This window comes from Ovis aries, chromosome 20 (genome assembly GCF_016772045.2).
Source record: "Ovis aries strain OAR_USU_Benz2616 breed Rambouillet chromosome 20, ARS-UI_Ramb_v3.0, whole genome shotgun sequence".
NCBI lineage: Eukaryota > Metazoa > Chordata > Mammalia > Artiodactyla > Bovidae > Ovis > Ovis aries.
The window spans coordinates 16,784,298-16,806,380 of NC_056073.1; the positions used below are offsets into that span (position 1 = coordinate 16,784,298).

Genomic DNA, 22,083 nt, shown 5'->3' on the forward strand with positions numbered 1-22,083 from the left:
AGTTGGTATTCTGAAAGGGCCTAGATCTGATAGACAGAGTGCCTGATGAACTATGGACTGAGGTTCGTGACATTGTACAGGAGACAGGGATCAAGACCATCCCCATGGAAAAGAAATGCAAAAAAGCAAAATGGCTGTCTGGGGAGGCCTTACAAATAGCTGTGAAAAGAAGAGAAGTGAAAAGCAAAGGAGAAAAGGAAAGATATAAGCATCTGAATGCAGAATTCCAAAGAATAGCAAGAAGAGAGAAGAAAGCCTTCTTCAATGATCAGTGCAAAGAAATAGAGGAAAAGAACAGAGTGGGAAAGACTAGAGATCTCTACAAGAAAATTAGAGATACCAAGGGAACATTTCATGCAAAGATGGGCCCGATAAAGGACAGAAATGGTATGGACCTAACAGAAGCAGAAGATATTAAGAAGAGGTGGCAAGAATACACAGAAGAACTGTGCAAAAAAGATCTTCACGACCCGGATAATCACGATGGTGTGATCACTCACCTAGAGCCAGACATCCTGGAATGTGAAGTCAAGTGGGCCTTAGAAAGCATCACTACGAACAAAGCTAGTGGAGGTGATGGCATTCCAGTTGAGCTATTTCAAATCCTGAAAGATGATGCTGTGAAAGTGCTGCACTCAATATGCCAGCACATTTGGAAAACTCAGCAGTGGCCACAGGACTGGAAAAGGTCAGTTTTCATTCCAATCCCAAAGAAAGGCAGTGCCAAAGAATGCTCAAACTACCGCACAATTGCACTCATCTCACATGCCAGTAAAGTAATGCTCAAAATTCTCCAAGCCAGGCTTCAGCAATACGTGAACCGTGAACTTCCAAATGTTCAAGCTGGTTTTAGATGAGGCAGAGGAACCAGAGATCAAATTGCCAACATCCGCTGGATCATGGAAAAGCAAGAGTTCCAGAAAAACATCTACTTCTGCTTTATTGACTATGCCAAAGCCTTTGACTGTGTGGATCACAATCAACTGTGGAAAATTCTGAGAGAGATGGGAATACAGACCACCTGACCTGCCTCTTGAGAAATGTGTATGCAGGTCAGGAAGCAACAGTTAGAACTGGACATGGAACAACAGACTGGTTCCAAATAGGAAAAGGAGTACATCAAGGCTGTATATTGTCACCCTGCTTATTTAACTTCTATGCAGAGTACATCATGAGAAACGCTGGACTGGAAGAAACACAGGCTGGAATCAAGATTGCCGGGAGAAATATCAATAACCTCAGATAATGCAGATGACACCACCCTTATGGCAGAAAGTGAAGAGGAACTAAAAAGCCTCTTGATGAAAGTGAAAGTGGAGAGTGAAAAAGTTGGCTTAAAGCTGAACATTCAGAAAACGAAGATCATGGCATCCAGTCCCATCACTTTATGGGAAATAGATGGGGAAATAGTGGAAACAGTGTAAGACTTTATTTTGGGGGGCTCCAAAATCACTGCAGATGGTGACTGCAGCCATGAAATTAAAAGACGCTTACTCCTTGGAAGAAAAGTTATGACCAACCTAGATAGCATATTCAAAAGCAGAGACATTATGTTGCCGACTAAGGTCTGTCTAGTCAAGGCTATGGTTTTCCCAGTGGTCATGTATGGATGTGAGAGTTGGACTGTGAAGAAGGCTGAGCACCGAAGAATTGATGCTTTTGAACTGTGGTGTTGGAGAAGAGTCTTGAGGGTCCCTTGGACTGCAAGGAGATCCAGCCAGTCCATTCTGAAGGAGATCAACCCTCGGATTTCTTTGGAAGGAATGATGCTAAAGCTGAAACTCCAGTACTTTGGCCACCTCATGCGAAGAGCTGACTCATTGGAGAAGACTCTGATGCTGGGAGGGATTAGGGGCAGGAGGAGAAGGGGACGACAGAGGATGAGATGGCTGGATAGCATCACTGACTCGATGGACGTGAATCTGAGTGAACTCTGGGAGTTGGTGATGGACAGGGAGGCCTGGCGTGCTGCGATTCATGGGGTCGCAAAGAGTCGGCATGACTGAGCGACTGAACTGAACTGAACTGCCTAGGGGAGGGTGGAGTGAGGTTAGAGAACTTAGAGGTTAGAGAGCTAAGGAATCCTTCCCTGGGGATAAGGCAGAAGCTGGGAGGGTCTAGGAGGCAGGAAGTGTGCAAGGCCCCAGTGGGAGGTGGCCCACCTCCTGTTGCTGTCCCCAGGCCCTTGGTGTCTGCTCCTTCCTGAAGTACATGCCTTTCTGTTGGCAGAGCCTGGGTAAGAAGGCCCTGGGTGAAATCTCTGTGCCTGTGACCATGGCAGAGAGTCTACTACAGGTTCTCAGGGATCGGTTTGAGGGCAGCACCCTCAGCGACCTGCTCAACTCCCAGATCTACACCAAGTACAGGCTGCAGCCCGACGCTCTGAGTGGCTCGTCATCTTCACAAAATCACTCCAGTACCCCAGATCCTGAAGAGGAGTCGAAGTCAGAGGCCACCTTCTCAGAGGAGGAAACTGAGTCCCCCAAAGTGAAGGCTGAGCCCTCCAAGGCAGAGGCGGAGCCGGTCAAGGGAAAAACCGAGCCGCCCATGGCACAGAGCGATTCACAGCTGTTCAACCAGCTTCTGGTGACTGAGGGGATGGCTCTCCCCTCCGGGATGAAGGAGGCAGCCAGTGGTGAGTCAGGTGCTGGGAGGGGAGGGCAGAGAGGTGGGAGCAAGTCCTGGGTGCCCCCCAGAGAAGTGGGTGGTCAGTGGGGAGGGCACGCTGTGGTGCGAGATCACTTCTGAGTGAGAAGGTGCGTTGGGAGCTTGCATCCATTTTCCTTCCTTGGACCTTGATTATGTACAGTCTGTCACTGCTGCCTTCCTTCAGGGTCCCTGGAAAAGGAGGGTCCGTTTTCTAGAGTATCGTCATCTTCATTGCCTGACTATTAAATCCCTCACACAGAGTTGGGAACGTTCTGGATCCAAGCTACAGTAGTGAACAGGGTGTTCAAATGTCAGTAGGATAATTGGGCTTGACCGTTAGAGGGTTCCAAGGTGAAGATGCCGCAGTTGTTTTTTTTTAAGCCGCCGCCTTTCCCTCACAACTTTCAGAAATGATTAGAGCCTTGCGGGGTCCTGGGCCACGCAGCTCCCTGGACCAGTACGTGGCAGCGGTTGTGGCCACTGTGCAGATCTCCAGCGTGGACACCAGCCTGCAGCTCTCAGCGCTCTGCGCTCTCTCCCAGGCTGTGGAGGAGGTCACAGAGCGAGACCACCCTCTGGTCCATCCTGACAGATTCCTGAGGTTAGAACCCTGGGCAGGGAAGTGGGGGTTACAGTGTAAGCTGTCAGCTGGGGGAGGATAGTGGTAGGGAGGGAAGGAGCTAGGAGATCAAGAGTTAGAAAGGCTGGGGGAAAGAAGGGCCAGCTTGAGGCATAACTGAGCAGGAAGGTGGACTGTATGATGGTTAATATTCTGGGAGCACTTGTTCTGTGCCAGGCCCTTGTGCTTAAAGTTTTATAAGCATTCTCTCTTTAAATCCTCCCATCTGCAGAGGAAAACCTGATGCTATTCTTATCCACCGTGTGGATCGGGGACTGAGGCTTAGAGAATTTAAGTAACTCGCCCAGTATGACAGGTAGTAGAATCAGGATTCAAATCGAGATCCTTTTGGCTTTTGAGCATTTTTTTTTTCCTCCCTCTCTACTTTCTTCCTATTAAATTAAGAAATAATTAATGAATTAATTTGGCCACATCAGATCTCAGTTGTGTCGCGCAGGGTCTTCGTTGCGTCATGCAGGATCTTTCATGTGCGGGGCATGGACTCTCTAGTTGTGGTTTGCAGGCTTAAAGCCCCTTGGCGTGTGGGATCTTAGTTCTCCGACCAGGGGTCGAACCCACGTCCCCTGCATTGCAAGGCAAATTCTTAACCACTGGACCACCGGGGAAGTCCCCTAAAATTTTTAAAAAATACTTGTTAGTTACAAATAGTACACCATTGTGTTCCTTTTTTAAAAGATCCAGAGAATGAAAAGTCAAAGTCCCTTTTTACTGCTGTGGTCACACATCCAAGCACGTATCCTTCAGACCTTCTAGAGGCTTACATTTGCTAGTGTATTTTGTGCATTTGAGTTTTAGTATATGTGATCACACTCTGTCTGTTTCTGCAGCTGTCTGCCTGCACGCAGTGTGTCTGCATGCGGTATGTCCATCCGCGTGGTGCTGCCTCGTTCTCACTGCTGCCTTGGACTCTGCAATATGATTATACTCAAAATCAAATGTAGCCTGAGTTTGTAAAATTTTACTTTCTTGAAGCATATAGTTGATTTACAATGTTATGTGAATTTCTGCTGTACAGCATAGTGACTCGATTGTATATTCTTTTTCATATTCTTTCCCATTATCTTTTATTTGAAGATACTGAATATGGTTCCCTGTGCTATACAGTAGGACTCTGTTGTTTAACCGTCCTATATATAATAGCTTGCAGCTGCTACTCCCAAACTCCCTGTCCATCCCTCTCCCACCCTCCTCCCCCATTTGGCAACTACACGTCTGTTCTCTCACATACAGTGTTCTAAGGGATCTATTTTTCTTCACATCTGCCAGCGACTGGCTATTATCATTTTCAAAAATCTATCAGGTTGACAACATTTTAAAGTGATTGGTATCTTTTTGTCTTTAATTTCTTGAGAAGATAGGCATATTTGCATGCGCTTCTTGTATTCTGCTATAAATATTTTTATCCTTTGCCCATTGTCTTATTGGGTCTTTGTCTTTTTTTATTGATTTGCAGACATTCTGGATATTAATTCATTATTGCTGTTCCAAATATTGTCTCTTCTATAATCATATTTATTTTCTGAATATAAAATAATATATATGATCCCTATAAGAAAATGAAAGTTATAAGAATAACGATCATCTGAAAAGCCTCTATGCAGGGATAGTCACTGTTAACATTTTAGTAAACATCCTTACGTATTTCTTTGTTTATTCGTGTGCATCACCTCTGTATATTAACTTGTTTACAGTAAATCAGGGCTCCAGAGAGGGGGATATATATTTAAAATACGTTTGGTTCACATTGTAGTCATCGTAAGGCCCATGGGAGAAGACAGAAAGCAGCTCTACATGGGGAGGGACCATTAGAGCTCTGGCCGCTGGTCCCCGTCGGAACTTGGTGGGGTTATGGCTCTGTGGGCCCCAGGATCCCTGCACCTCCAGGCCTTGAAACCCCAGAACAAATCCTGTTGTCCAACACAAAAGGCAGGAATAAACACAGAACCTTCTCAGTACTTTTGTTTGCGTTATTTCTCACGATTTGTCTTTTTGTCCTCCATTCCTTCCTAGTTCCCAGACCAACTTCACCATCTTTGTCCAAGGGAGAAAAATGTTAGTCCAGCTTTTTTCCTCTTGAGACGCTCACTGTAACCCAGGGATTCTGCAGGCACTGCTTCCTTCCCTTCAGATCTGATTTTCACCTGACCCTTTCTGTAGCTTAAGTGCCCAGGGTCTTAAATTGGTGGCTAATATCTTTTATTATGTTGACCTTTTAGATTTTCATGCAGCTATCTTTCTCAACATTTTTTTTTTAATGGTTCCTAGGTGTAAAGAGGGTCTGTTCCATTCTGGGACTATAAAAATATTTCCTATACTTCCTAAAAATATCTGTGACTTTACTTTTCACATATATTTTAAAATCTGTTTGCAGTCTATTTTTGCAAGTGGAGTGAAGCGAGCTCCAGCCTTCCTTTTCTCAGATGGGTAGCCACATGTCTCTGCCTCACGTTTTACATGGTCCTTGCAGTCCTTACTGTCTGAGATGCTGCCCTTACCGCTCTTCTCATCTGTTCATCTGTTTGGCTACCCTGTATTTCCAGAGTTTTAATTATTATAAGTTTTTATTTTGATAAGTAGTAGGGAAGTCTACAGTTATTTCTTTCCAACCAGTCCTTGACTATTCTTGCCTATTTTATTTTCTCTTTCTGTGCCTAAATCTGTCGAGTTTTTTTTTTCCTCATGATTTTAGTTATATTTTACATTGGGATGCATCATCTGGTGTGCAACAATAATGAAATAGCTTATTCATAATAGAAACAAAAATATTTCAGTACAGAGTCTTTGTCAGCATAAGGCTGAGGGCAAGAGTACCCTGCAGGCTACCGTACTCTTATGCACTTGTCGGCTTGTCATTTTTTTCTTTAAGATCTTTTGTAGACCAGTTGAAACATTTTTCTCTTGGTAAGGGCATTTTATTTGTTTATTTTGGCTGTGCTGGGTCTTCATTGCTGTGCAGGCTTTTGTCTGTGGCCAGCAGGAGCTCCTCTCCAGATGTGCATGGGGCTCTCATTGCAGAGGCTTCTCTTTGTGGAGCACACGTTTTGGGCTGCACAGGCTTCAGTAGTTGCAGCTCCCAGGCTCTAGAACGTGACTCACGGGCTTAGTTGCTCAGTGACCTGTGGGATCGTCCCAGATCAGGGATCAAACCTGGGTGTCTTGCTGTTGGCAGGGGGATTCTTTACCACTGAGCCTCCAGGGAAGCCCTGCCCTTTAAAAAATAATACCTTTTGGGCATTTTGATTTAACATTGTGGTGAATTTGAAAGGATGAGCCAGAGCTCATCACCCTTTTGCTATATTGCCTGCTCGATAAGGAGAAGAGCCTGAGACAGACAGACTGCAGAGGAGCGGGCAGCAGGATGGAGGGGGTGGGGGGGTGGACTGGATCTTCATGGACAGGCTTGGACGGGCAGTCAGGTGAGACTCTTGGGATGGGAAACCCCGACGTCTCTCCTCTCTCAGGGAGAAGCTGGTGAAGACGCTGGTGGAGCTGCTGACCAACCAGGTGGGAGAGAAGATGGTGGTGGTGCTGGCTCTGCGGCTTCTTTACCTGCTCATGACCAAGCACGAGTGGCGCCCGCTCTTTGCCAGGGAAGGCGGCATCTACGCCGTGCTGGTCTGCATGCAAGAATACAAGACCTCCGTCCTGGTGCAGCAGGCGGGGCTGGCAGTGAGTGGGCCGGGCCCGGCGGTCGACTGATGGCCAGGGTGGGCAGCTCAGGGGTGGGCTCTGCTGGTCTTCAGGAGGTTCTCTGGTCATTCGGACGAGGAGGAGACATTGGGATGGAGGAGATCCAGCTGGGGAGTCCAGGAGACAAAACACCTCTGTGGAGGCAGGGAGAAAGGTTTCTGAGAATGACTCCCAGGTTTAAAGGTGAACAGCAGGGGTGGATGGAGTGGGGAACTCTGAAAGAGGAAGAGATGTACAGAGAAAGATTGGGTTTTTAGGTATGTTGACTTTTTCAGGGCTTTTTATTAACAACCAAGTGTCTGATTAAAGGCAAGTTTTTTAGATGTGACAGTAATTTTTAGCCATTTTGTCTGAGTGGTCCCGGAACACAGAAAATGCCTCCTCACCAGGTGTGGGTAAAGCCAAGCCAGCATCGCATTGCAGCCTGGCCAGCCCCAGGCCCAGGGAGCAGGGAGAGGCGGCCCTCGCTCGGGGAGGGAGAGTCGGCTTCCTGAGCGCTGCAGACAGAGGGTCAGGCTGGTGGGGAGGTCCAGGCAGTGTGTGCTCCGTTCAACCTGAGGCTCCCTGAGGGGACAGGCAGGCCTTGTCCAGAGCAGTTCTGAGCATGGATGCCAGCAGCCCAGTGAACTGGCGCGCGGGTGCTCTTGCGGCAGTCTATGCCTGGGGGAGGCTGACAGGTCCTTCCTTTATGGGGCCAGCCTGCTGCTGCTTCTCCCCAGAGCAGCCAAGCATTCCTAGTCCAGGCCAGTCTGTTCAAAGAATTTCCTGATCCTTTCAAAGTGCGTGACCAAATGCTCCTGAACTCAAACTCTTGCCCTATAACAGAATTGCGCCATTTTGTTTATGACTTAAGGTGTCCAGAATTCAGCTTGGAGTGGGGAGGGTAATGTAGCCAAAGGGAGAAAACCTCATTACGAGGTGGCATTTGCTTGATGGGTCCAGCCCTCACCAGGGGATCGTCCTGAGGAGTAAGTTCTTTCCTCCATCCCGACAAGGTTTCCTCTCCAGAGTCAGCCCTTTGACCAGCCAAGACCTTCTCCACTCTGATGGTTTAGTGTTCATCCTAATTTCAGGTTCTCTGAGAACCAACCAACATGTTTGCACATTCCAAGTATTTTTTCCTGTAATTCCAGCCTCACTCTGCCTGTGAGGCAAACCAAGTAGCCTCATCCAGGCAGGCTGGATACTGGCTTTGGCGGCCTGGGGCTGGGGGTGGGAGTGTTGGCATCCAGGTGGTAGCAGCAGCAGGGCAGAGGCCAAGGTTGCGTGGGGTGGGGTGGGGTGCAGAGTTTGAGAAGGGCGACTCAGAGCTTCCGTGGTTGGGATCAGGCATTAGAGGAACTCCAGAAAGGTAGGATGACTGGGAGGACAAGAAGTTACAGAACTCAGCTTGAGGGAGAGGTTTTTCAAAGGGAGAAGTGGCCGAGTGAGACGAAAGACAGCTTCAAGCAAAGTCTTGAATACATGTTGAGGCTGTGAAAGGGCTCCGTCCGGAGGGGACGCTGCAGACGGGTGGCCACCCGCCCCTGCACACGTTGAGCCTTGGTCCTGGCAGAGAGAAGCTGCAGGCTCATGTTACCCTGGAGCCTTGGGTTTTCTGGTTGGCTTTCTTTTCTTCCTTTTTTTTTTAAAGCCTTTTATGTCCCATCACTGCCTCTTTCATTTCTATTTGCAAACAGCTCATTTGCCCCAGAGTTTGAGGTTTAGAATGCAGCCTGGCTCTCTCTCCTCTTCTGCACAGAGGCCGTGTCCACTCCTGACTCTGTCTCCACACCCCCTACTCAGGCGCTGAAGATGCTGGCCATTGCCAGCTCCTCGGAGATCCCCACATTTGTCACCGGCCAAGATTCTGTTCATCCTTTGTTTGACGCCCAGATGACCAGGGAGATCTTTGCCAGCATTGACTCAGCCACCCGCCCGGACTCCGAGAGCCTGCTCCTCACTCTCCCTGCTGCTGTGATCCTGATGCTGAACACAGAGGGGTCAGGACCTCCCCTCCTGAATGCCAGACTCCTGTTAAGCCCCACGCCCTGCCGCTCCCCTGCCCCGGGCTCTTGTGTTCCCTTGTGCAGAAGCTCCCTTCCCACTGTCCCCTCCCTTCCCACCCATCTCTGGATGAAATGTCCTGGCCCTCTCCTGGTGGCTAGAAGAGAGGCCAAGTGGTTGAGGGTAGGGAGGTTCCAGAGATCAAAGACCCCTGTCCTTCTTTCTTGGGGTTGGGAGGAGTGACCTGAGGTCAAGAGGCCAGGTGTCTGGCCTCAGAGGGACCCCTGGAACCCCTCTGTCCCCAGCTGCAGGGCTCCTCCCTCTGTGCCACCCCCCTGCTTCTATCACATTCATTCTCTTTCAATTTCTTCCGGGGACACCTCCCTCTTCCCAGGTGCTCCTCCGCGGTGAGAAACGGCCTCCTCCTGCTCAACCTGCTTTTGTGCAACCACCACACACTGGGAGACCAGATCATCACCCGCGAGCTGAGAGACACCTTGTTTAGACACTCGGGCATAGCACCGGGGACAGAACCCATGCCCACCACCCGCACCATCCTCATGATGCTTCTCAATCGCTACTCGAAGCCGCCTGGCAGCCCCGAGCACTCAGGTACCGTCGTGGAGGTAGTGGGTGTGCTGAGGAGCTGGTCTCTACCCGCGGCCAGGAGGGCTCAGGTTTACATCCTAGTTCCTTGATAAAATGACATGATGACGCTTCAGGAAATTAATGAGGGTTTTCGTGCTCAAGTTAGGTCTCAAGTAGGACTTCCTGACCACGAGGAGAGGGGACGTTTAGAATAGGTGCAGGGAGATTGGTCTTCTTTGTATAAACATAAAAGGGCTCCCATCTGTCTGAGCTGAGTGCAGTCCACTCTTCTGGTCACTGCAGGGTTGGTTGAAATGACTTCTAGAGAGGCCTTCTGTAGAGAAATTGTAACTTTTGGTACAGAAGTTTGTGACTTAGAATGTGAAATATCGATACCGTAGGGAAGAAAGGCTCTGTATTCAACGCACAAGTGAAACCTAGAAGTATGGGGGCAAATCGAAATAGGCACTGTGTCTTTTAGTCTGTCCTTCTGAAGCCACCGTGCTCGGTAGTATAGGGGACCTGACTATAATAGCTAGTATTTGTTGGCTTGTATAGTAGCACAGCTCTCATTTAGTAATCAGAGTAGTGGGACCATATGAATTAAAACTGTGCTGTTTAACTTGACAGCGTTTGCCATACCGATTTTTTTTTTTTTTTCGGATACAGCCAGATATATATTTAGTCCACCAACTCAATGGACGTGAGTTTGAGCAAACTCTGGGAGTTGGTGAAGGACAGGGAAGCCTGGCAGACTGCAGTCCATGGGGTCGCAAAGAGTAGGACGTGACTTAGTGATTGAACAAAAACAAACTTATATATTTGAAGCCAGAAAAAGAAGTCCGCCACTGTCGAGTAGAAGCAGTAAATGTCCTCACAACGGGGCTGGGGGTGGTTTGGGGGTGGTTTTCTGCATCTGTGCATCTCAGTCTGACCAGCTTGTGTGACTCTCCCGCATACCCGTTTTTTTCCCTCCCATGTCTGGGCAGCAGCGCCAGAGACCCCCAGCGCCCAGGGCCAGGAGGGGAACCCTGAGCTGCTGATCCGATCCCTGGTGGGGGGCCCGTCTGCAGAACTCCTCTTGGACTTGGAGCGCGTGCTGTGCCGAGAAGGTGGCCTGGGGGGCGCTGTGAGGCCCCTCCTCAAGCGCCTCCAGCAGGAGAGCCAGCCCTTCCTCCTGTTCCTGTGGACTCTGGATGCCCCCGGGCCTAATAAAACCCTGCTGCTGACGGCGCTGAGGTGAGAGGCTGGGGTGGGGTGGGGGGCCACTTGTGTGTCAGGGGCAAGGGCAGCTGGCCAACTGTAGGGGCTTCACTTGTTGCCACCCCTCGCCAGGGTCATGACCCAGCTGCTGGATCACACTGAGGCCATGGTCCTCCCCTGGCACGAGGTCTTGGAGCCTTGCCTCAACTGTCTGAATGGCCCCGGCAGTGACTCTGAGGTACCCGAGCCCTGGCCAGGGTGGGCAGGGGAAGGCAGCCCGGGGGCACCAGCTGCCTGGTAAGGCCTCGGAGGGGCACAGCACAGCCAGCCTGGACAGGCCGGGACACTGGGAGGGAGTGGAGGAAGGAGGCCAGTTTCATCTGAGGGTCCCCAGAACCGAGGCCTCTCTGTGCCTGAATTTTAGATTCTGGGTTTGGGAGGAGCCCACATTCCCCAGTTCATGTAGTCCTTGCTCTCCACCTTTGCAGGAGGGTGTGCCCCGTGGGGCAAGGCTCAGGCACCTCAGCTGGCCATTGCCAGCTGGTGCCCGAGATAGGCTGGTCCTGGCAGGAGGAAGCCTTGGGAGCTGTGCCCAAGCTGTGCCCCTCACCCCGGGTCCTCACCCCAGCTTTCTGTGCCAGCCTGTCTTTGGTACTCTGCTCTCAAGTTCTCTGAAATCTCAGCCACTGCACCCCCACATCTAAGGCCACCCCTCAGCCTGCCCTTTGCGTCCCTGTGTTAATCTTGGCATCTCTGGGCCAGATCGTTCAGGAGCTGCTATGCTTCCTGTATCGCCTGGCCTCCACGCACAAGGACTACGCAGTGGTGCTCTGCTGCCTGGGAGCCAAAGACGCCCTCACCAAGGTCCTGGAGAAGCACTCGGCTCAGCTGCTGCTGGCCTGTGAGCTGCGGGACCTGGTGACGGAATGTGAGAAGCACGCCCAGCTCTACAGTAACCTCACCTCCAGCATCCTGGCGGGCTGCGTTCAGGCGAGCAGCATGCGGGTCCAGGCTGAGGGAGGCGGGAGGCGGGCGAAGGGGCCTCACGGTGTCCCTCTTTGGCACAAGTGGTGGCGGATCTAGGGCGCTTGCTCCCCAGCCCTTGCCGCACGTGGTTCTGTTCTGCCAGGATTCTGGAGAAAGGGGCTGAGCGCTCTGTCGCCTCGTGACTCTTTCTCCACATGTGTCTCCATGTCCCTGACCCCTCCCCACACCCTTTCTCTCCATGTCCTGGCTGCAGATGGTGCTGGGCCAGATCGAAGACCACAGACGAACCCACCGCCCCATCAACATCCCCTTCTTCGACGTGTTCCTCAGGCACCTCTGCCAGGGTTCGTGCCCCCATCTGCTTCCTCCTGCGGCCACCCCAGCCTCTGCCTCCTCTCCCTTCCTGCTCCCTCGTCCCCTTCCTGCCTTCTCTCTCAACTAACCAGGCTTCCTGCGGGCCCACAGGCTCCAGCGTGGAGGTGAAGGAGGACAAGTGCTGGGAGAAGGTGGAGGTGTCGTCCAACCCGCACCGGGCCAGCAAGCTGACGGACCGCAACCCCAAGACCTACTGGGAGTCCAACGGCAGCACCGGCTCCCACTTCATCACCCTCCACATGCACCGCGGTGTTCTTGTGAGGTATGAGCACGCCCGTGTCCACGTGTCCACGCACACGAATATTCTGATACACCCCAGTATACGTCCTCAAAGAATTACCCACATACACACGACCCCGACTTAGACGCCCTGTGCCTGAGGGGCCTCACACCCGTTTTGTGAAGTGAACAGACACACGTGTCGGCCTGATCTCCCTGAGTACGGTGTAGACCTCCCCTCTCTGCCCGAGCCTGCTCCCTCCACCAGACACGCTTCACCGCCCTGTGTTTTGATGGAGGTAGAGCAGCAGCTCACCCACTCCCCGTGTGGGCGTTGGTTTGTTGTGTGCTCTGTGCCAGGTACCCTGCGAGGGCCTGGAGCCTCACCAACAGTGAGATAAGGGGCCTGTCTGCGGGGATCTGACAGTCTTACTGGGGAGCCAGGCTGGAAAATCAGCAAGAGTGAGTAAGAAAAAAGTGATAGTTGACAGGTGCAGAGGATCCTGATGCCAACTGAGATCTCGGAGGAGGCTGCAGACAGAGGGGCCGAATGGGTTAAGTTTGTGGTAGAAATTGACCAGGTAGAGAGAGGCCAACAGATACACAGACAGCATCTGTGCAGAATGGAAGCAAGAAACAATGATATACTGGGGGGAACTTGAAGTAATTGTGCTTGGCTGGGATGAAGGGTCTGTGTAGTGAAGTGGTAGGAGAGGAAGCTGGAAAAGGAGGCGGAATCTGTTGAGTTTTATTCTGAAATTTGAGGAGCCACTGAAGGATTTTAAGAGGGGAAAAGACAGAAGTAGGTTTTTTTATTTAGAGAACTTTGGCAGTTATGTGAATTTGGCTGGCAGGCCAGGACAGAGTTGGAAGGTTTACTGAGTGATGAACGTTCAGAGAGGCGGCGGGAACGGGAATAGACAGCGAGGAGGCGGTGGAAGAGGAGAGCTTGAGAGGTGGTCTGCGGTACCTCCCGCTGGCTGGATGAGGGGAACCATGAGGGAGATGTCACGTTTCCTAGTTGGATAGCTGGATGGGTGCCAGTTCTCTTTCCCAGGAGAAAAGTGGGAAGAGGAGCAGGTTTCTGTGGACAGATGACCGATCTGTGTGGGCACGTGGATCTGGAGGTGGCTGTGGGCGTGGCACGGACCTGTCTGTTGGATGCGCGGCACACAAGCTCAGGAGAGCAGTCTAGGGTAGAGACGTGAATTTGGAGTGCTTCGGGTATTAACTTTCAGCTGAAACCATGGGTTTAAGTGAAATCGCTTTGGGGGAAGGTTAAGGGAAAAGCAGGGAGCCTAGGGAAGACCAACGCTTAAGCAGAGGACAGGATTCTGAAGAGGATGTAGTGGGCAGAAGTCGTTTTGCACCAAGATCAGGGCCCTTGGTTCTGACTCAGTCCTTTCTCCTCTCCCAGGCAGCTGACTCTTCTGGTGGCCAGTGAGGACTCGAGTTACATGCCAGCCCGGGTGGTGGTGTTTGGGGGTGACAGCGCCAGCTGCATCAACACGGAGCTCAATACGGTGGGGACCCCGTGCCCGCTCCCCTTTCCTTGCCATCCTCCTGTTGGTCTCGGGGGCCTTATCGGGTGGACCCAGTGCCTGTGGAGCTCCCACATCCCTTCCTCCTGGGCAGGCACTGCTCTATAAGCTGTGAGAGTGGAGTCAGGGCTGTGGAGGTACATAGATCCACGGGCGCGGGATGGGAGAGGTGAGGGGCGCACACCCTCACAAACTCGGCTGCTGTCAAGTCTTCTGGCTCCACTCCTGTCTCTACCTCTTCTCCCCACCCCGCCAGGTGAACGTGATGCCCTCCGCCAGCCGGGTGGTCCTCCTGGAGAACCTGAGCCGTGTCTGGCCCGTCATCCAGATCCGCATAAAGCGCTGCCAGCAGGTGGGCTGGGGGACTAGGGGGCACGGGGTCCAGGAGGAAGCAAAGGCTCTCCCTAGCGGCTGGTTCTCCAGTGTTCGGGGCCAGGCTTAGGTCAAGGGTCATCCTCTGTCTGCTTGCCGTGTGTGGCCCAGGAGCCTGCTGAGTTCCAGAGAGGCGGGAGTGCCTCCAGGGAGCCGAGGGGGTGAGAACTGTGCCTTGCAGGGCGGCATTGACACCCGGGTTCGGGGTGTGGAGGTCCTCGGCCCCAAGCCCACTTTCTGGCCACTGTTCCGAGAGCAGCTGTGTCGCCGTACGTGTCTCTTCTACACCATTCGGGCCCAAGCCTGGAGCCGGGACATCGCGGAGGACCGCAAGCGCCTCCTCCAGCTCTGTCCCAGGTAGGTGGGCAGGGTGCAGCCAAGGAGATACGGTTATTAGGGGGAGGAGGGGAGCGGCGTTTGAAGGATCAAGCAGCAGCTGGAGGAGGGAGCTGAGCAGAGGCCAGAAGTGTGTGGTGGGGGGTAAGGTGAGGGACCAGCTCATCCAGGGCAATTGAGAGTGGAGTGCACGTGGATGGAGGCCTGGGGATGTCTTTAATCCTTGACCAGACGTTCTTTGTCCCCAGACTGAACAGGGTTTTGCGTCATGAGCAGAATTTTGCAGATCGCTTCCTCCCTGATGAAGAGGCCGCCCAGGCACTGGGCAAGACCTGCTGGGAGGCCCTGGTCAGCCCCTTGGTGCAGAACATCACCTGCCCGGGTAACTGCCCCCACCCCGGCCCCGCTAACCTGCTCCTTGAAGTCATCCCCAGGGCTGATCTGGGTTAATGCTCTTGGCTCTCTTGGTTCCTGTCCCTGTCCCTGAAGGCCTGTCACCTCAGTGTCCTCTCCGCCCCACCTGACCCTGTCCCCACATCCCCAGACTCCAGCGGAAGCAGCCCTTGGTGAGGGGAGGACGAGGGCCCTGCTGCCCGCATATCCTTTCCGTGCAGTCGCTTTTCCCCTCTGCTGCTCCCGGGCTCTCCATTCCGTCCCCCATGGAGCCTGTTTCTGACCTGTCTTCTTGTAGATGCGGAAGGTGTGAGCTCCCTGGGGTGGCTGCTGGATCAGTACTTGGAGCAGAGGGAGAGCTCTCGGAACCCCCGGAGTCGAGCCGCGTCCTTTGCCTCTCGTGTGCGTCGCCTTTGCCACTTGCTGGTGCATGTGGAGCCTCCTCCCGGACCTTCTCCTGAGCCACCTGCCCGGCCCCGTGAGTCCCAGCCGTGGCTGGCTGAATGAAGACTCGGGCGGCGGTGCTGTCTGGTTCCTCTCTCCTGGGTTTCATTCTTCCTTTCTGCTTTGCCATGGGCCTTCCCGGGGCTGAGTTCCCTGGATGCTGGGACTCACCCAGCAGCTGAGATGAGCATGTTCCTTTGCCCTCCGCGTCCACAGCCAGCAAGAGCAGTAAGGGTCGGGACCGGAGCCCTGGGCCTTCCCCCGTTCTTCCAAGCAGCAGCCTGAGGAATATAACGCAGTGCTGGCTGAGTGTGGTACAGGAGCAGGTAGGCAGCGGGGCTGAGGTCGGGGCAGGCCGAGGCTGCTGGGCGGCCCCTGGGCTGCGATTTCCCATCTCCTCAGGTCAGCACGTTCCTGGCTGCAGCCTGGAGGGCCCCGGACTTCGTGCCCCGCTACTGTAAACTCTACGAGCGCCTGCAGAGGGCAGGCTTGGAGCTCTTCGGGCCCCGGGCGGCCTTCACGCTGGCCCTGCGCAGCGGCTTCTCTGGCGCCTTGCTGCAGCAGTCTTTCCTCACTGCTGCCCACGTGAGTGCTGGGCCCAGCGGCCTCCCTGGCCCCTTCTGCTCTGCCCTTTCATCTCCTTCCTCCCCCGACCCCCGAAACTCTGCTCCCTCGTCATGGTTTGCTCCTGCCCTTTCCGTTGCCCCCAGATGAGTGAGCAGTTTGCCCGGCACCTTGACCAGCAGATCCAGAGTGGCCTGACGGGTGGAACCCCTGGAGTGGAAGTGCTGGGGCGGCTCCAGTGGCACCTGGAGCCCATCATGGTCCTCTCTGGCCTGGAGCTCGCCACGACTTTTGAGCACTTCTACCAGTGAGTGCGAATCTAGAGAGGCAGGGTGTGTGAGGCCTAGAGTCTGAGGGTCGGGGGAGACCTGAGTCTTAGAGGGAAGGCAAGGGAGGTGCAGTGGGGAGGTGAGGTTAAGATGCAGAGATGGCCGTGGCCCTGGGGACGGGGAGGATGAGGCAGGCTGCAACCGGGGGTCCTATGTTCTGGAGTGGGAGGTCCTGCTGAGCACCCACATTGAGGCTCGGCTGGGCTGTGCACGCTGCAGGCACTACATGGCGGACCGTCTCCTGAGCTTGGGCTCGAGCTGGCTGGAGGGGGCTGTGCTGGAGCAGATCGGCCTTTGTTTCCCCAACCGCCTTCCCCAGCAGATGTTGCGGAGCCTGAGCACCTCCGAGGAGCTGCAGCGCCAGTTCCACGTATACCAGCTCCAGCAGCTGGACAAGCTGTTCTTGGAGCAGGAGGACGAGGAGGAACAGGGCCTGGAAGAAGAGGAGGTAAGAGCAAGGGAAAGAGTGGGAGAATAGGTGAGCAGGAGAACGTGGACCAAAGAAGGGAGCCCAAGAGCCCTTGGAATCCTTCTGTCTCTCAGGAGGAAGAGGAGGAAGAGGAGGCCGAGAAAGAGCTCTTTATCGAAGATCCAAGTCCAACAGTCTCTGTACTGGTCCTGTCACCACGCTGCTGGCCGGTCTCCCCTCTCTGCTACCTGCACCATCCCAGAAAGTGCCTTCCCACAGAATTCTGTGATGCCCTTGACCGCTTCTCCAGTTTCTACAACCAGAGTGAGGAGATAGGGACAGGCAGTTGGAGATTGGGGTGAGATTTGGGGTGGCATCTCAGAGAGGAGGAGGAGAGAGGATCTTTGGACAGGAATGCGTAGATAGGAAGCAAAGTGGTCTCTAGATAGAAGCATCGCTAGGGAAGGAAGGGTGGAGAAGTGTGGGTTAGATCTTCATTAATTTCTCTCTGATTTTCTTCAACTTTGTATGAACTTGCTCTGTTTTTCCTTTTTTAACTTCAAGTTGTATGCTTATTTAATTTTTAGTCTTTTCAGACTTCTGGTTTTCAAATGAAAGTATTTAAGGCTGTTCATTTCCGATCGACATTGCTTTAGCTGCATTCAGTAAGTTCTTGGTTTTTGTTTTGTTTTGAAGAGTTTTTTTTTTTTTAATTGAGGTAGAGTTAGTATTCAATGAAGTACACAAGTCTTAATTATAGCTTAATGAAATTTATATCCATATGCCCTCCTGTAAGCAGCCCCCCTACCCGATCAAGATATAGAACATTGCCAGCACAACAGAAGGCTTCCTTCTTCATGTCCCCTTTCTAGTCAGTATCTTCTTGCAGGAGAAATTACTATTCTCCCTTTTATCATCGTAGGTTTCCGCCTTTAATTTAAACATCATACAGATGGAATCATAGAGTATGTATTCTGCAGTGTCTGATTTCTCTCACTGGACGTAATGTCTGTGGGAGTTTTTCAGGTTGCCAGTTACATCATTAACTTTGTTCTTTTGCATTGCTGATTCACGTTCCACTGCATGAATTATGGATATTTGGGATGTCACATAAGCTTTTTTTTTTTTTGGTCACATAAGTTTTTATCATGTAGTACTTGATTATTGTTTAGTTCTAAGAACTTTCTAATTTCCATTTTATTTCTTTGATTTATTAGTTTTCCGGAAGTATATTATATATTTTTAAGTTTTCAAACTTGTTTTTTTTTTTTTGCTTAGTCATCTTTTGGTTTAGATTTTAACCTTCATTCCCTGTGGCCAAAGAATGTGATTTCTGTGATTCTGAATCTTTGCATTTAGTGAGACTTATTTCATGGCCTAGTAGGTGATCAGATTTTATAAGTGTTCTGTGTGTGATGAAGAAGAATGTGTACTCTTCAACCGTTGGATATAGGATTCTGTTTATTCCTCTAAATTGACCTTGTTAATTGTGTTGTGCAAATCTCTATCGTTACTCATTTTTGTTTGCTTGATTTATTACTTAGAGAAGTATGCTAAAATTTACCATTACAATCGTGAAGTTTTAAACTTCCAGTCATGTCGGTTTTACTTTATATATTTTTTGACTATGTTATCAGATTCAAGGTTAAAATCATTTAACAGTAGATAATAATAGATAGAACTTTATATAGCAATATAATAGAACTCTCTGCAATGATGGAAAAGTTCTTTTCTGTGCTGTCAAAAATGACAGCCATTCATGTCTATTGAGCACTTGAAATGGGGCTAGTGTGACTGAGGAACTCAGTATTTAATTTTATGTACTTTAGAGTTTAATGTTAAATAGCCACATGTGGTGAGTGGCTACCACATAGTGGACTGTGTAGATTTAGAGTCTTCATGGTCAGTTAAGCCTTATTGTGATGAAATGACCATCTTTCTTTCTAGTGAAGTTTTTTCTCTTAAGGTCTGGTTTTATCTGGTATTAATGGTATACCAGCTTTCTTTGATTGGTATCTTTCTAGTATGTCTGTTTCTATCCTTTTACTATTTTCTTTTGGCTTAATCATTATTTTAGTCTCTTTAATTGTGGTAAAATATGACTACCATACTTTGCCATTGTAGCCATTTTAAGTATAAAATTCAGTTGTCCTTTTACTTGAAATTGTTTAGTTTGGAAATAATTTTAAATTTACAGAAAAAAAATTGTAATAATAATATAAAGAGCACTGGTAAACTCTTTTCTTTTTAAATTTGTTTATTTTAGGCTGCACGGGATCTTTGCTGCTGTGCACGGGCTTTCTCTAGTTGCAGTGAGTAGGGTCTGCTCCTAGTTTTGGTATGCAGGCTACTCATTGTGGTGGCTTTTCTCATTGTGAAGCAAAGGCTCTAGGCACAAGGGCTTCAGGAGTTGCCATGCGTGGGCTCAGTAGTTACGGCTTGTTTGCCCCAAGGCATATGGAATCTTCTCAGACTAGGGATTGAACCCGTGTTCTCTGCATTGACAGGCAGATTCTCAATCACTGGACCATCAGGGAAGTCCTCATAAACTCTTCATCCAAGTTTACCTGTTGTTAACATTGTGCTCCATTTGCTTTTTTAATTTGCTCTTTGTGTACATATACATGTCTATAAATGTATATGTAAATATACTTTTTCCATGAACCATCGGTTATATGTTGGCTCTTTGCCCCTAAATAATATACATTTCCTAAGAATAAAAAGTTCTTTTATGAAACCAGCAGCACTCCATTTATTACTTTCAAATATGTAACATTCATATAATACTTTTAATCTAGTTTCCATATTCCAGTTTTGTCAATTACTCCATAATGTCTTTTTTTTTTTTTTTTTCAGTCCCGGGGAGGATCTGGTTCAGGAGCACCTGTGCGTTTAGTTGTCGCGTCTCTAGTCTCCTTTAATCTGGAGCAGTTCCACAGGCTTTCTTTGTCTTTTATGATATTGACACAATTTTAAAGGCAACATAATCCTTTAAAATTTCCTAATTCCTCCTTTTAAGCTTATGTATTTCTGGATTCGAGTTACACATTCCTGGCCAGAGTACTAAGTGATGTTATATCTTCTCAGGATATTATACATGGAAGCACAGGATTACCATCCGCTCCTTGTTTGTAATGTTAATTTTGATAGCCGGGTCAAGAGGTGGTTTGATTTTTCCACTGTACAGTTAATATTTTTTCCCTTGCTACTATTAATAAGCAGTCTGTTGGCAGTGTACTTTAAAGCATGCCAGTATTCTACTGTCATCAGAATTTCCCCTAGTAGCATTTTATGATTTTTTTTTTAGTCACCCTTGTGGCTTGCAGGGTCTTAGTTCCCCAGCCAGGGATTGAACGGGGCCCTGGCAGTGAAATCAGTGAGTCCTAACTACTGGACCTCCAGGGAATTCCCTCATTGTACTTTTAACTTTGACTTCCTTTTGTATTTTAGACATGTCATTATTTAAAATATTAATACCTAGGACCTGTTTTCTAATCAACCTAAAATCTCTCTTTTTGAATGATCAATTTTTGTCTAGTTATTATAAGTAATGGCATTTGACTTTTATTTTTGGTTTACTTTTCTTATAATTTTAAATTTTAGTTATTTGATGTATACAGGAGCATGTAGAACACAGAGTTAAAGCAAGAAGGTTCAGTAGAACACTGACACGTGGTTCTGCCCAGCGTTTTCGTGCATTCTGTTATTTTGGATTTCTTAAAAATTCCTTTTTGTCTCTCTCAGTTTTGGAAGTTACGCATTCTGTCTCTGTAGTTGATTGCTCTTATCTTTTTAATGTAAGTTTAACTTGTTAATGTCACCTCCCATCTCCCTGAAAAATGGAAGGACCACAGAAAATCTTAATTCCAGTCTGATCCCCATCTTGCACCTTTGTTTCTCTCCCAGCTGGTGATTATTGTTATTGTTCTATTCAGTTTGGATTCGCCATCATACCCGTTGCTTTAGTCACCATTCCTTTTGTGCCTTGATCCTTCTTTCTGAATTCAGTTTTCCTCCTAAAGTACATTATTTAGAAGTTTCTTAATTGATGAAATATTGCTAGAAAACTTAACATCCGTTTTTATTTTAGAAAGGTTTATTTTCATCTTCATTTAGAAAATCTTTTTATTGTGAGAAATTTTGACATTCCAGAAAGCAGGCAGAATACACAGTATATCAACACATATCAGTTCATGGCCGATTTTGCTTCATCTGTACCCCACCCACTTTCCCTACCCCTCAGATAAAGACTCCTTTTAAAAGCCAGGATTCTATAATTATCAAACTTATAGAAGTTAGTAGTAGTTCCTAATATTATCAGATATGCAGTCAGTATTCATGTTTCCCTAATTATCTTGAGCTTTTTAGCATTTTTTGTGGGTTTTTTTTGGCCTATCGAGGATCCAAATGAAGCCCGCATTTTGCGTTTGATGAGTTCTCTCTCTCATCTCCCTCGGTGTATGATCCCTGCCTCAGTTTCCCTGCCTTCTTGCAGTTGTTTGTGGAGGGCTGGCTGGTTGTCCAGAGCTGTCCACAGGCTGGCCTGTGTCTCCCTAGTGTCCTCTAGCATGGTCCTCTGTCGCCTCCTTCCTGAAGACTGATATTCAGGTGTTCACATGTGGGAGCTTATTTAGATTCTGGGTTGATTTTCTCAGGCAAGGACATGTCATAGGTGGTATCGTGTACTTCCTTCAGGAGGTTGTCTTTCTGTGTGATGTTACAGTGGATTTCAGCATTGTCTGTCCAGTCTATACATTATATAGAATTTCCCATCAGCTGTTCGCTAGACATTCATTCTCATTACCATTAGGGTTAGAGCTAGTGGCATTCTACTCTCGTCATCCTCTCTCCATGTGTTAGCCAGAAGGCTCTGTCTGTAGAGGGAACCTTTCTCTCATCAGCTTTTTGGTTACCTTGAAGGTCCATTTATACAGGAAAGGCTTGATTCTCTTTTCCTCTCTCTTTTTTAACCATTTTCCAAATAATGTATTGGTTCTCTAGCTTCATCCAAAGATGACCCATGAGGTCTTTGAAAAATAAAAGATATCATTATGAACTCATGGCTTTTAAAATATTTCATGTTTTTCAGTCCATCACAGGTGTGGTTTGTTTTTGGTTTTTTTTTTTTTTGACGTTCACATTGTCCCATCTTGGGCCAGAGAGCACCTCCCAGTCTGGTTCCTTTTGATACCCTCTCCTGTGATAGCATCCTTGCTTTCTAGTCTGAGCAAACACCCCAGGCTCACAGCGGGCAGCAAAGACTCAGCCTAGCAGATCTCTAAAACTATCAAGTTCCCTGGGAGCAAAGCCCAGCTCTCCTCTCTGGTGGTTCCGCTGTGGAGCTCATCCGGCACAGGG

At 49.4% G+C, this 22,083-nt stretch overlaps 1 protein-coding gene across 7 annotated transcripts in view; it reads left to right on the forward strand.

Moving 5' to 3' along the window:
- CUL9 (cullin 9) overlaps positions 1 to 22,083 on the forward strand; it is a 37,233-nt gene that overhangs the window by 5,002 nt on the left and 10,148 nt on the right. For 5 of the 7 annotated variants that reach the window (XR_006057366.2, XM_042237568.2, XM_042237567.2 and 2 more), the window contains exons 7-26: positions 2,230 to 2,635; positions 3,058 to 3,250; positions 6,751 to 6,958; positions 8,765 to 8,961; positions 9,360 to 9,577; positions 10,543 to 10,792; positions 10,889 to 10,994; positions 11,519 to 11,746; positions 11,997 to 12,087; positions 12,209 to 12,380; positions 13,755 to 13,860; positions 14,135 to 14,230; positions 14,432 to 14,607; positions 14,835 to 14,968; positions 15,278 to 15,457; positions 15,640 to 15,749; positions 15,826 to 16,008; positions 16,134 to 16,294; positions 16,536 to 16,764; positions 16,860 to 17,049. Coding sequence is in view for 6 of the 7 variants with exons in the window: in XM_042237568.2 (XP_042093502.1) it covers positions 2,230 to 2,635; positions 3,058 to 3,250; positions 6,751 to 6,958; positions 8,765 to 8,961; positions 9,360 to 9,577; positions 10,543 to 10,792; positions 10,889 to 10,994; positions 11,519 to 11,746; positions 11,997 to 12,087; positions 12,209 to 12,380; positions 13,755 to 13,860; positions 14,135 to 14,230; positions 14,432 to 14,607; positions 14,835 to 14,968; positions 15,278 to 15,457; positions 15,640 to 15,749; positions 15,826 to 16,008; positions 16,134 to 16,294; positions 16,536 to 16,764; positions 16,860 to 17,049 (3,634 nt within the window). In the remaining variant the exon portion in view is untranslated. The remainder of the gene's footprint in view (positions 1 to 2,229; positions 2,636 to 3,057; positions 3,251 to 6,750; positions 6,959 to 8,764; positions 8,962 to 9,359; positions 9,578 to 10,542; positions 10,793 to 10,888; positions 10,995 to 11,518; positions 11,747 to 11,996; positions 12,088 to 12,208; positions 12,381 to 13,754; positions 13,861 to 14,134; positions 14,231 to 14,431; positions 14,608 to 14,834; positions 14,969 to 15,277; positions 15,458 to 15,639; positions 15,750 to 15,825; positions 16,009 to 16,133; positions 16,295 to 16,535; positions 16,765 to 16,859; positions 17,050 to 22,083) is intronic. The other 2 variants (XM_027959100.3, XM_042237569.2) reach the window with 2 other exon arrangements.